Source organism: Caloenas nicobarica, chromosome 1, assembly GCF_036013445.1.
Source record: "Caloenas nicobarica isolate bCalNic1 chromosome 1, bCalNic1.hap1, whole genome shotgun sequence".
Taxonomy (NCBI): Eukaryota; Metazoa; Chordata; class Aves; order Columbiformes; family Columbidae; genus Caloenas; species Caloenas nicobarica.
This window is the reverse complement of record NC_088245.1, coordinates 97056080-97068719: the sequence shown is the minus strand read 5'-3', so window position 1 is coordinate 97068719 and position 12640 is coordinate 97056080. Positions and strand designations below refer to the sequence as shown.

General features: G+C 37.4%; 1 protein-coding gene across 6 annotated transcripts in view; it reads left to right on the top strand.

Annotated features, from left to right (window-relative positions):
• Window positions 1-12640, top strand: part of HERC2 (HECT and RLD domain containing E3 ubiquitin protein ligase 2) — a 117957-nt gene that overhangs the window by 27361 nt on the left and 77956 nt on the right. For 3 of the 6 annotated variants that reach the window (XM_065646238.1, XM_065646221.1, XM_065646247.1), the window contains exons 5-12: window positions 5506-5725; window positions 7381-7481; window positions 8263-8419; window positions 9170-9280; window positions 9595-9766; window positions 10361-10534; window positions 11153-11341; window positions 12007-12158. In XM_065646238.1, the coding sequence (XP_065502310.1) occupies window positions 5506-5725; window positions 7381-7481; window positions 8263-8419; window positions 9170-9280; window positions 9595-9766; window positions 10361-10534; window positions 11153-11341; window positions 12007-12158 (1276 nt within the window). Of the gene's footprint in view, window positions 1-3298; window positions 3315-4926; window positions 4943-5505; window positions 5726-7380; window positions 7482-8262; window positions 8420-9169; window positions 9281-9594; window positions 9767-10360; window positions 10535-11152; window positions 11342-12006; window positions 12159-12640 lie in introns of those variants that run through there. The other 3 variants (XM_065646257.1, XM_065646266.1, XM_065646229.1) reach the window with 3 other exon arrangements.

The window sequence follows — 12640 nt, the reverse complement described above, 5'->3', positions numbered from 1 at the left end:
TTGGCCTCAGCCCATTGATCCAGCTGGTCCAGATCCCTCTGTGTGGCCTTTCTACCCTCCAGCAGATCAGCATTCCTGCCAACTTGGTGTCATCTGCAAACTTACTACGAGTGCACTCAATCCCCTCGTCCAGCTCATTGATAATGATATTAAACAGAACTGGCCCCAATATTGAGCCCTGGGGAACACCACTCATGACCGGCCGCCAACTGGATTTGGCTCTGTTCACCACAACTCTTTGGGCCCGACCCTTCAGCCAGTTCTTTATCCATCGCAGGGTACACCCATCCAGGCCATGAGCTGCCAGCTTCTCCAGGAGAATGCTGTGGGATACGGTGTCAAAGTACTGAAGTCTAGGTACACAGCATCCACAGTCTTTCTTTCACCCACTAAGCAGGTCACTTTGTCATAGTGTGTTAATTTTTCTTTGAGCTGCTAAATCAGGAGCAAACGTGCCTTGGGACAGGCTTTCTGCGTTGGACTCCTGTCAGGTTAGTGTCCAGGCTGTGGCTAAGATGGTTTAAGAAGTTACTGTCTTCAGCTGCTTGTTTTTCCTGCCCTTCAGTTTTGCTGACATACCTAAATAACGTGTCACTTCTTAACCCTGTTCTGCCAAATAATCTGTGTTAAGCATTACCAGTATTTTTCCTTCTAATGCAGAGCATCTCTGGCAGGAGGAGTTATTATAAGAAGTGAAGGTGTGTGGTTATGTTAGTTGTTGTGGGTGGAGAATGATGTGATAAAAAATTTTAATAGAAGATGGTAAACCCTTACTTATCTCTAGTGCAGCCAGAAATATATCTGACTGTAGTTGTCAGTTAACAACTATTCTGCTAATGGTAGCTTGAGAGTTTAAACTTGTATGGTATGACTTAAACTTAATATTGTAGGTATGGATTAGGTAAATAACATGTCTTTACCCTTCATAAAATAACTGACAAAGCAAACCATTTTTAGGGGATGGTTAGCATCAAGGGCTGGTGTAGTGGCATATGAACAGTTTTGTTTAAAGAGTTCCTTGTAACCTTCTCAGATGAAATTCGAATCGTTACTATTAATAAGCTATTCTCTCATTAGTGTATTTAGTTCCTCGGTAATAAACGGTGTTCGGTCTTGAGGGTTTACTGAAATCAATGTCACTGGGTTGACTCCCGGATATATTTAAATCTTTCTAAAGATGGACTGAGTTTTTGTAAAGATTAATTTACTTAGAGAATAAGAGAAGATTTAAAGTAGTGTATAGATGTGTTTTGCTTTAAAATAATTTTACTTCTAATAAGACAGTCGTTGGCTCAGTTTTGAGATGTCTGAGTTATAGGGCTACTATAACCTGTTCCAGTGTTTACTGCAGTTTGCATGTGAACTTTCTTCTGCATTCTTGCAATATTAAAGAAGTACCTATAAAATATTGTAAGAGTGGCATTATTTAATTTTCATAGGAAGCCTTCCTAAAATTGTAGCCATTTGAGATTGTGAAGGCAAGGTGAGAAGGAGGAAGTAGTTTTATTACAACTAAATTCAGTAAATTTAAGCTTATGCTTCATGCAGGTTATTTTTATGTGGCTTGGATCTTGGTGAAGCTAAATTGTATTTTATGTAAGAAAAAATATTTTTGCATGCAAGGTTTAAATATTTAAAAATAGTATATTGTAACTGAACAGTTCTTCGTATTACTGGTTTTTGAATATAAAGTCTGTGTGATTTTGGGGGCTAATCACTTAAGAACTGAATTATTTCCAGCCCTTTTTCTTCATAAAAAGCTGAAGACAGAATTCAATGGATTAATTTTCTACCTCTTGTATTGTCTTAATTAGATTTTGTTTTATTTGTTGACAGGAAAGCAAAATAACTTACTTTTAAAATCCCTTACTTCAGAAAGCACTATTGTGAAGTTTTGTTTTATGAAACATTGCGTGGCCTGTGGAACTGTGGAATGTTTTTGTATAAGGGAATTGAACCTTTGAGGTATTTAAAACCTACAATAGTGTTGGTTTTTTTTATCAAATGAGCTGGTTGTCCTATCAGATCACTGAGTAGGATGTTGAGTATCTTGCAGGTTACCCTCAGTATGTATTGCTGAATCAATAGGAATTAATTTTGTAAGTCCTGTTATGAAACTGTGGTTTTTTTTCCTGCACAGACACAGTATTGTGAATGTATACAATGGCCTTTACAGCTGGTGGTGCTTGATGTGCACTTGTTGCATGTGTTTCCATAGGATTCTGTTTTCTATGCATTCAAAGTTGGTATGGTAGTTTGTGTCGCCTATTGCATCAGAATGTCTGGGGTGCTGGTAACAGTGGTACTGTAGTTGATTGGAAGTGGATTGGAAGGTACGCAGTGGTAGACTTCCAGGGAAACTCTCACCTGGAGCACTCTGTGCAGTTCTGGGCACCACAGGATAAAAAGGGTATAAAGCTACTGGAGAGTGTCCAGAAGGGGGACACGAAGTTGGTGAAGGGTTTGGAGGGGAAGCCATGTGAGAAGCGGTAAAGTCACGGGGTTTGTTCAGCCTGGAGAAGAGGAGCCTGAGGGGAGACCTCATGGGGCTGCAGCTGCCTCACAAGGGGAGGAGGAGGGGCAGGCGCTGAGCTCTTCTCTCTGGTGACCAGTGACAGAACCCCAGGGAATGGCAGGAAGATGTGCCAGAGGAGGTTCGGGTTGGACATGAGGAAAAGGTTCTTCCCCCAGAGGGTGGTGGACACTGGAACAGGCTCCCCAGGGAGGTGTCACGGCCCCAGGCCTGACAGTGTTCAAGCAGAGACTGGACAAGGCCTCAGACACATGGTGTGAACTGTGGGGTTGTCCTGTGCAGGGACAGGAGTTGGACTTGATGTTCCTTGCGGATCCCTTCCAACTCAGGACATTCTATGAACTTCCTTGTAAAGTAGTTGCTGGAGGATGGTAGGTGGCCTCTGCCTGTACTGTTTTTTTTCCAGTAGTCCCAATGACATGTTTAAGTGTGTAATTTTGAAATGAAGGGCTTTTTCATCTCACTCTTCAGCTCACAGAAATAACTTTAGAGGGTGTCCACATTTAGAGAACTTGCCAGCCAGGAAGGAATGGTGAATGCTGTAGCTCTGTGTTACTCCATGGACTCTGCTGAGTCTGGCAACTAGTGCTTGGTTTCTGTAGCACCAAACATAGACTCTCTTCCCCAAATATAAGCGTTAATTAAAGTGCCCTGTTTGACTATTTCTTTACTTTTCCTATAGATACATGAGAGGAATGTGCGGGGAATGAATCTGCAGAATGAAATCAGTTGCAAAAAAGAACAATGTTCAGAAAAGCCTCTCCGTGAAGTGGACAGCATGGTCATTTCTTACTTCATTGTCATTTCCTGGTGGTATTTAGAGTTTGAGAGGGCTTTAGTGTTCAGGAAGGGAAGGAAAAACAAAAACAAGAAAAAAAGCAAAAGCAAAACAACACCAAAACCCCACTAACACCAAAACCCCACAAAAAACCCCCGAACAACCTGATTTTTATCTCTTCTGATGGTTTGTTTAGAGGGATAGTGAAATTGGCATGTCGGTCTTGACCGTGTTCTGTTATGATACTGAAATGCAGAAGCCATGTGCTGCAAGATGGGTTTTGTATTCTTCCTTACAAAGTAAAGGTTACAGCACACCTAAGATAACAGCAGCAACCTCAGAACATGTAGTTTATATTTTGTAGAAGTTTTTACTTTGCTATTGTGAGTAATGTTAACACCTCACAACTGAGATTTTTCACTCAAAGTTGTAGTATTTAATGAAACAAGATTTTAGTTCAATCAGCCTGGAGGTATACTGAAGCTACAGACTGGGTACTGATACAGTCAGTCATCCATTAAACCTTCCGAGTAAACTTCTATATGGCCATAATGTTAAAGGACATTGTAAAAGCCAAACCAAACAAATGAAACGTGCCTTTGGCAGGATTCTGTTTTATTTATGTGGTACTTTACATTGTGATCCGAAGTAGCTGTATCTATGTAACTTGTTGATACGTGACTGTGCTGTAGAGTTCTTTAGGGAATTTTGTAGACCTGATATTAAGTACGGTGTGGCTTTTTTGTCGTATTTCTTGTTGCGTTTGAGTCAAGATATGAGTGTGTATAATAGCTGCTATTGCTTTTGTCTAGTTTTTTTTTAAGGTCTAGACTGCAAGGAACACTTATTTTTTCAACGAGTAAGGATGGATTAAAAAGTTGTTCCTCATAGTCAGGTGGAAGGATGTAAATTGCCTCAGGGAAAGGAATCTAACATGTTAAGAAATCATGAAATGTGAGTCGCAATGTTGAAAACAGGCTGGGGTGATGGCTGACAACAAACGATAAGTGACTGTGCAATGTGATCTGGTGGCAGAGAAGGCCACTTCAGTTCTCTGCTGGGTACGCAAAGGTGCCTTGCAGAGTGGGGACAAAAGTTTGAAATACTTTATACAGTCATGGTTGCAAAAAACACGTTATGCCTCATTAGATACAATTTTCAACTCTAGAGACTACCGTAAGTCTGTCTGAATTTCTGTAGCTTGGAGGCAGCTGTTCCAAAAAATGTGTTGGGGGTGTGTGTGGTGTTGGTATGTTTTTTTTCCTACTTTTTAGTCAGGTGTCAGTTAAAACAAAGATACTTCTGTGTAGCAGCCGGGTGACAAATGTGATTGTTTAGGGATGAGTACAGTAATTTGGTGCAAAGCAGAGCATGGTGTCCCGGTGATCAGGCTCTTAATAAAGGGACAGAAAAGAAGCCTTCTGAAAACGCACGTTGTTGATGTTTTTCTTAGTAATTAAAGCTACAGGAAATGTAAAAATACACAATTTCCAAGTTTTTATTTTAAAGTGTTTTTTTCTTTCTTTCTTTCTTTTTGGCACTGTACTTGTTACCATCCATTATTAGATTACTGGAACTTGGGACTGTTGACTGCTGCTTCTGGTCGATGAAGAATTAATTCTCTGGTCGTGGTACACAAGTCAAATATTTTATTTGCTAATTGTACTTGAAAACATTATTTGACATAATTTGTTTCAGAAGCTTAGCAGCTCTTGGCAGTGATTCTAGAGCTTCTGAGAGTAGTTTTGTAATTTCTGAGAAACTTAAGTTAATGTGTATCTGTGTAAAATGAAAGCATATCCTAGTGGGGACTTGCAAGGTTGTTGCCTGCACAAAAGTCTCTCTCTGATGCCTGCTCTTGATAAGAATTTGCTGTCTAGCTTGGTTTTTTGAGACGCATAAATATTTCCCGTGATGTTTTAATTTCAGACATGAAATATGAAGGTTTAGATGTATTCGCACAAAACCAGTTTTGATGATAACCTTTGTCAAAACACGTGTTAAGTATGATTGTGATTATGTTATACCGTGGATAAGAAATTTGCACATTAAATATGGAAACAAGGAGTTTCATTGGGTTTTGAGGTTCAGACTTCTGGTCAGTTCACAGTTTTCAGTTTGTCTTTGATTTTTCTTGATACTGTTTATGACAAGGATGAACACTCATAAAATGATATTTTTCTCTGATTCTCAGATGTGAATGAATTGAAGGAGTGCCTTCATGTACTAGTGAAGGAACAGCAAACTCTAGCCACACAAACTGCTACAACAGCTCTTTCAGCTATGAGGCTAAAGCAGAGGCTAGTTATCCTGGAACGATATTTCATTGCGTTGAACAGGACAGTTCTTCAGGAGAATGTCAAAGTTAAGTGGAAAAGCAGTAATATTCCTCTGCCTGCTGTGGATAAGAAAAGGTAACAACACATGCACAAACAAGTTAATGTATTAGGGAAGTCATTGAAAGGTTATCAACCTATATGTGAGAGCTTAATGTGATTTCTTCCTCATGAAACATTAGCAGTCAAAAACCTCTTTTTATTTCTTAAAATGGTTTTAGATGGTGTTATCTGCCACAGTTTTCCTCCTTGGCTGGTGCTTGCTTATAGTGTCTCTGTTCATACTGGTGGGTGTTTATTGTAATATATTGCTGTAGATATTATTCTTTGAGCTGCAAGCATAGTTTTATTGAGATATTCCTTTTGTTCTACTTAGCTAGAATGTATGGACAAGCCTATTTCAGAAAGGGTGCTGATGTAGGTTACATAGTTCTAATAACATTAATATTTTTTTTGGTCAATATTTGCTCAGTTAAGGCACATAACGGATTTAAAAATACAAATACATGAAGGCTGAACATAGTTTTCCTTAGGTTGGGTGAGAAATGCTGTAATTGTACATTTCATATGAAACTGTTTCCAGAGAAATAACTGAATAAGCAATTGTCTGATTACTTACCATGTCTAGATAGCTTGTTGACCTAAAAATAGAGAAAATCTACCAGATGGAGGCATTAAAGAAGCTATTCAGTAGCCAAACAAGGTTACTGTCTGACTGAACAAGCAATTCAACCAGGGAAATTTTTAGGTTAGTCTCTAGCTTAAAAAATGAAAGGAGACAGTAAGTAGATATCATGACTAGGTATTATGGGATTGGAGTTCTGACAATGACATCTTTCTCTGAGTAGTCTGTTCTCTGTAAGTTGGTGGGGTTTTGTTTGTTATTTTTTTTTTTTTTTCAGTTCTGATTAAAATGAGCACTGATATATTTACGTTATCAGGCTGCTAAAAATGCCAGTTAAAATTTTTTCTCTCTTGAAAATGTCCTAAGCAGCTCACTTTCTTTTGATGTGAGATTAAAAAGAAAACCGGACTGTTGGTGTCTTTCTGAGAGAAAGCCTGTCCTTCAGTACTAAGGAAAGCTTAAGTTAATGTGTTTGTTTGCGTAAAAAGAAAATGTAACAGAAACATATGCGAGTCCAGTGAGTATTAAGAAAAGTTCAAGCTATCTCTGTTCCTTACACATGCCAATACAGAAGCTGCAAAGAGAGATTTGTAACGTTGACACTTGAATGGAAAGATAAGGAATGACAAAACTGATGGAACTAATTACCAGTAGTTGAAGATTCATTTAAAAATAGCCTATAAGTGTAGTTTATGCAGTCCAAATTAACTAGAAGTATAAACTTCCTGAGTAAATGAGTACATGAAGTATCTTTCATCTGTGTATTTTGAATACACCATCATAATTTCACTCTGAGTAACCATAGGCACCTTTCTGATGGCAGTCAATTATACCAGTCTAGTTTATTTTTTCTGCGAAGCTTTTTGTTGTTGGAGGTTGAATTGATTGTTCTTTGAAGCACCTGAAATTGAATTTTGGTTGTTGACATTCTGATGTTGATCACCTTCATTCTCAAGAGACAATTAGAATTCCTTAGAAATAAAAATTGTGTAATTATATATGCATGCCTATAGCTAAATTATAAACTTGTCAAATATACAAACTAATATGAATATATATATTTATTGTATATATTATATTGACACAATGCATATGTAATTTTATTTAGCCCAAGACCTGTAGGCAAAGGTGTAGAAGGACTTGCACGAGTTGGATCCCGAGCAGCACTTTCATTTGCATTTGCGTTCCTTCGTAGAGCCTGGAGGTCAGGTAGGTCTACTCCGTGGCATATTGCCTATATTTTTCATTAGAAGACACAATTCATTAAAATATGTGTGTGTCTTAAATATTTGCATAGAGCTATACATTTATAAATGTTAGATTTGTGTAATTGTGTTTGATGTTTATGGGGTATTATGCCCAACAATACCGTTGCTGATGGAAGGCATCCGAGCCCATATCAATAATGCGTTGTGCTGGGGTGCTTTTATGTTTAGGAAGGAAATTGGGATTTCATGAAGAGGAACGTATTTTTAATGCCAGATTTCAGAAAAGCGAGATATAGGTTTGATCAAATACATTACTACACGACAGCAGCAGCTTAGAAAAGGAGTTTGGAGCAGTAGTGTGAAACTTGTGATTAGGTTGTGTACTTGTCAGTGATTGTCAAATTGCAGAGATTGGCAGAATTGTCATCTATGCCACCTTAACCCACCTGTTTGTCTTGGTCTGTGCTGTTTGTTCAGAGAGCAGCTGTTTGGCTTGCTCTTTGACTGGCCAGCCCTAGGTCTTCCTCTGATTTTCTCAGCAGATACACAGTGGGATGAGCTGGTTTAAGAGTTGTTACCCTTCTGAATGTATTTTTTGTCACGCAAATAGGTCTTCAGAAGTCTTACAGTCAAAATTTTTGTGTGAAAATTGAGAACTCTCTGCATATTATTAAGTAACTTGTAATCTCGAAGTTAAAAAAAAATCCACAAAACATCGTATGCAAAAATTTGTGTAACTTCCGTAAAGATGGGAGTGTAACTAGTATTACTGTGTTCCTTAGGTGAAGATGCAGATCTGTGCAGTGAATTGTTACAGGAATCACTTGATGCACTACGAGCTCTACCAGAGGCATCCCTTTTTGATGAAGGGACTGTGTCTTCTGTATGGCTGGAAGTGGTAGAAAGAGCTACTAAATTCCTAAGGTCTGTTGTGACTGGGTAAGTTTCTTTTTTTGAGTATTGCTGAAGTAGCTGTTAAATGGCAAACTTGAATCTCTTAGCAGCTGATGTTATAAACATAATAGTTTATGGAAAATTAAAAAGATTACTTTCTTTTTCTATTATTGTTACACAAACAAGAAATAATATGTGAACTGTTGAAATGATGCTCTTTAAATATGATTTAATTACTTTTAACTGTTTAAGAAAAATCTGAATTTGAGTGTTCTGAATCACTGCACGTAGACTTAATAGACTACATGCAGACTGAAATAGTGTTTCACTAGTGTAAACTGGATCTGCATGAAGAGTGCTTTGGTAATACAAGATATTTGTACACTTAATTGTACATAGTATAGTAAAATAATGCAGACTTCCATATATATGAGGGAAAATACATTCATATTGGACTTGGACACTCCTCTGATTTTTCCCTGTTATTTAAAGAGGCTTAAAGTTACCCTTTTACAATATTCCAGAGATTGTCTTTTGAATACTCAAACTCCACCCTTACAGTGACTATCATAAAGAATATTTGAATTTCACCTGTGAAAAATGTTTTTCGTGTTCTCATCATGTTTAATAGAGCTATAGAGTAGATAGTGAAGCTTGGGTCAGCTTTCAGCACCAATTTGATTATTTTTTCTGTAAATTTAGCAGTTCTTGATGTGCTGCAGATGCTTTTGGTAAGGAAATATGTATTGTCTCTGATTACTTCTTAGTTAATGTATTTTTTTTGACTTCAAATAGAGATGTGCATGGAGCTCCCAGTACCAAAGGGCCAGGCAACATTCCGTTACAGGACCAGCACTTGGCGCTTGCCATATTGCTAGAGCTGGCGGTGCAGAGGGGTACACTGAGGTAAGCAGCACGAGCACTCTGGTTTTTAACCGTGGAATGGCCTGAGCAGTGCATGTCGTCAGTTTTCGTGGGTTTGGGCTTAACATAATAATTGTGATTTAAAGCATGTGAACCTCTTCTGTAATGCAGTGGCAATCAAGATGTTAGCTAGATTTCAAAATCCATTTTTGATATTTTGATGATCTGTTTAAAATGGAAAGCCATGGCATCTGACATCGCTAAACTTGAAAATGTGGAAAGTGAATTGTATGGATCACCTAAACCAATGTTTTTAGGAATGCTTGTTAATAGAAGATGTAAACTTTGTCTTTCAGCCAAATGTTGTCTGCAGTTATGTTGTTGCTTCAACTTTGGGATAATGGAACGAGGGAAACAGATAATGAGCGATCTGCACAGGGAACGAGTGCACCCCTTCTACCTTTGCTGCAAAGATTTCAAAGTATAATATGTAATAAAGACGTGCCCAATACTGAGGAAGAGATCCAGGTAGTTACCTTTGGATTATTTGAAAGGAGCGTTGTGCTGGTATCAAATTTCACTTGACTGACTAAAATAATTATAAAATTATCTGAACAAAATTGACAGTAGTGTTTTCCATGTAATACGTATATACGCCACTGTTGTTTGGTTTTCATGCATACATTTGAATTTCTTGAGGTAGGAGGAGGAATGTGATAGTATGGTTAGAGGTAAGCATTGTGTTTCAGAGTTAGTGCTTTTGTGATAATTAACTTAGAGATGCGACCAGTTAACTTTTCTATATATTTGGGTGGCTTTTATTTAGTTGTGTTTGAAGTTAGTTTAACTATGATTCTTAGTGACTATTATTGAGGTTGATAAAAGATAGTAAAACTCAGTTCCATTATGCTTGTAACTTTCTATTTCTAATTTTACTATATTTTCTCAATATACATGTTTGGAATTTTCCCCTACTGTAAGAAAAAGGATGTGTAGAGTTAATTTGGTTTCTCTTAAACTTGTGCAGGCACTCAGCATGCCTAAAATAGATTGTGTATCTGTATGTGTAGTGGCATAGAAATACCTTGAATATTTTTCTGACTGCTCTTTTTTCTTCTTTAGCTCCTGACCTACCCTCTGAGTCCAAATGAAAGTTTTCTAAGGTATCTGACTTTACCACAGGACAATGAGCTGGCAATTGATCTGAGACAAACAGCTGTAGTGATCATGGCCCATTTAGATCGTCTGGCCACCCCCTGTATGCCTCCACAGTGTAGCTCTCCTACGTCACATAAGGTAACTGTTTGCAACATCAAATTTAGTAAGGTACTTTTCCTAGAAGTGTAACTGATTTTCAATTTGGAAAGAAAACAACTCCTAAGATACTTCACGTTTTATTTTGATTTTCACAAGGTAAGATTGAGTTGCTTAAACCTGTCTTACCTGGGTATCTTTTATTTCATGAGCATTCTTTCAGTTAGCCTTGGAGTACAATTCTTTGGTTTATGAACCATTTGTTCTTATCACACTGTGGCTAATTCTGCCATGTTTTGAGCTGTTCCCTGTGTTTATCAGAGGAAATGCTCTAGACCAGACTTTATAAATGTTGGAAAGCTGATGTATTAACATTTACTTTTTTTAAAAATTTTTTTAAACTTCCCAACTTGAAAAATCTCAGAACACTTGAAATAGATATTTATAGCTTATTTAGTACCAGACTAAACTGAATATCATGCATACAAGTCTTTATTTTTGATATTTTCTAATGGGTAAGCTTTATTAACTACTGGCAGTAATGACTGTTACAGATTTGAGTATATTTGACATATAAAGTTTTAAAAAGTAATTTGCTCTATGCATTTTATTAAGTTGCATACTTCAAAATTAATACTTAAAGAATTTCTTTTTTTCTAGGGATCTCTACAAGAGGTCATTGCTTGGGGCTTAATAGGTTGGAAATACTATGCTAATGTGAGTGGTCCAATTCAATGTGAAGGACTTGCCAATCTTGGCGTTGTGCAGGTTGCCTGTGCAGAGAAGCGTTTTCTAATATTATCTAGGAATGGACGAGTTTATACACAAGCGTACAACAGTGATACTCTGGTGAGAGTTTTTTTTATATGTTTTTAAAAATGCGTTCTCTTCTCTATTACTTCATAGCATAGTCTGCCCCTTTAACTGTTTACACCATCTTGGAAGAGTAGATGGAGACATGCTGATTTTTTTGTGAGCTTCTATGTTGTTGGTTTTGAACTTTCAGAAATAGGTTTTGATCTCTTTTATTGATTTGATGAAATGCATCTGGTTTCTGTAATTTCTATTGGGCTAGAGGTTATGAATACGATGCTAATTGCTTTTGTTACTATGCTGACCTTGGTAACAACGGTAGAAATTGGCAGATATGAAATGGATTTTACTTCAGTGATGTAACACTATGCCTGAACTGTTTAGTTTCTCAAACAAAACTATACCGTGACAGAAATGTTTGCCATTAAAATTGCCTGTAATGTTAAGATAAACACCATTTTCGTATATACTGAAGGCCTTAACAGGATGAAAGCAAAATAACTTCAAAGCATTATTTTTGTCAGACTTGAATCGTAGATTTGACCTTTTTTTTTTTTTTTCTTTATGCCTTCACCTTGTTGATTTGAGTGTACTGTTTTGGTAAAGCCTTGGGAAAACTGTATCTAGTTATTCTGCATATTAGCAAGTGATGGAAAATATGAGCAGTTTTTGTAAGTATATCGCTGTCATTTGATTCGCAGGGGCCACAACTGGTGCAGAGTCTAGCTTCCAGAAATATTGTGAAGATAGCAGCACATTCAGATGGACATCACTATCTTGCTTTGTCAGCAAATGGTGAAGTTTTCTCTTGGGGTTGTGGAGATGGTGGAAGACTAGGCCATGGAGATACGGTGTACGTAATAAAAATAATCATATTTGTTTGGCAGTGTTCTCAATTCGTAGTAAAAACTATTTAGTTGTTTAAACAAGCACATTCAGTATTTGACACTTGTCTCTATTATTGAACAGAAATTGCATTCTTCCTGCATGTTCTATCTGCCTGTAGTATTCCCAGTTCTGTATTAATGCTTCTTTCTGAAATACTTGTGTAGTAGTGGTTGCACTGTTATTAGGCCTTCTATTCATGGTTTTATGAATCCACAACACATTTTCTTTAGAAACATCGATTCAAATGTTGGAGTGGGGTCATCATTTCCTATGTAGTCGTGTTGCATATATCATTCCTTTTTTTCCCCTGTGTTAAACAGCAACATTACTGTCCTGCTTTTGTGTAAGGGCAGTTTTCTACAGGGGCATTCTGTAAGGGGTGTACATCAGTGTATTTTAGAGGTTTTAAGTGTCTTCCCTCAGTTCTGAATTCTGTATAAAGCAAGG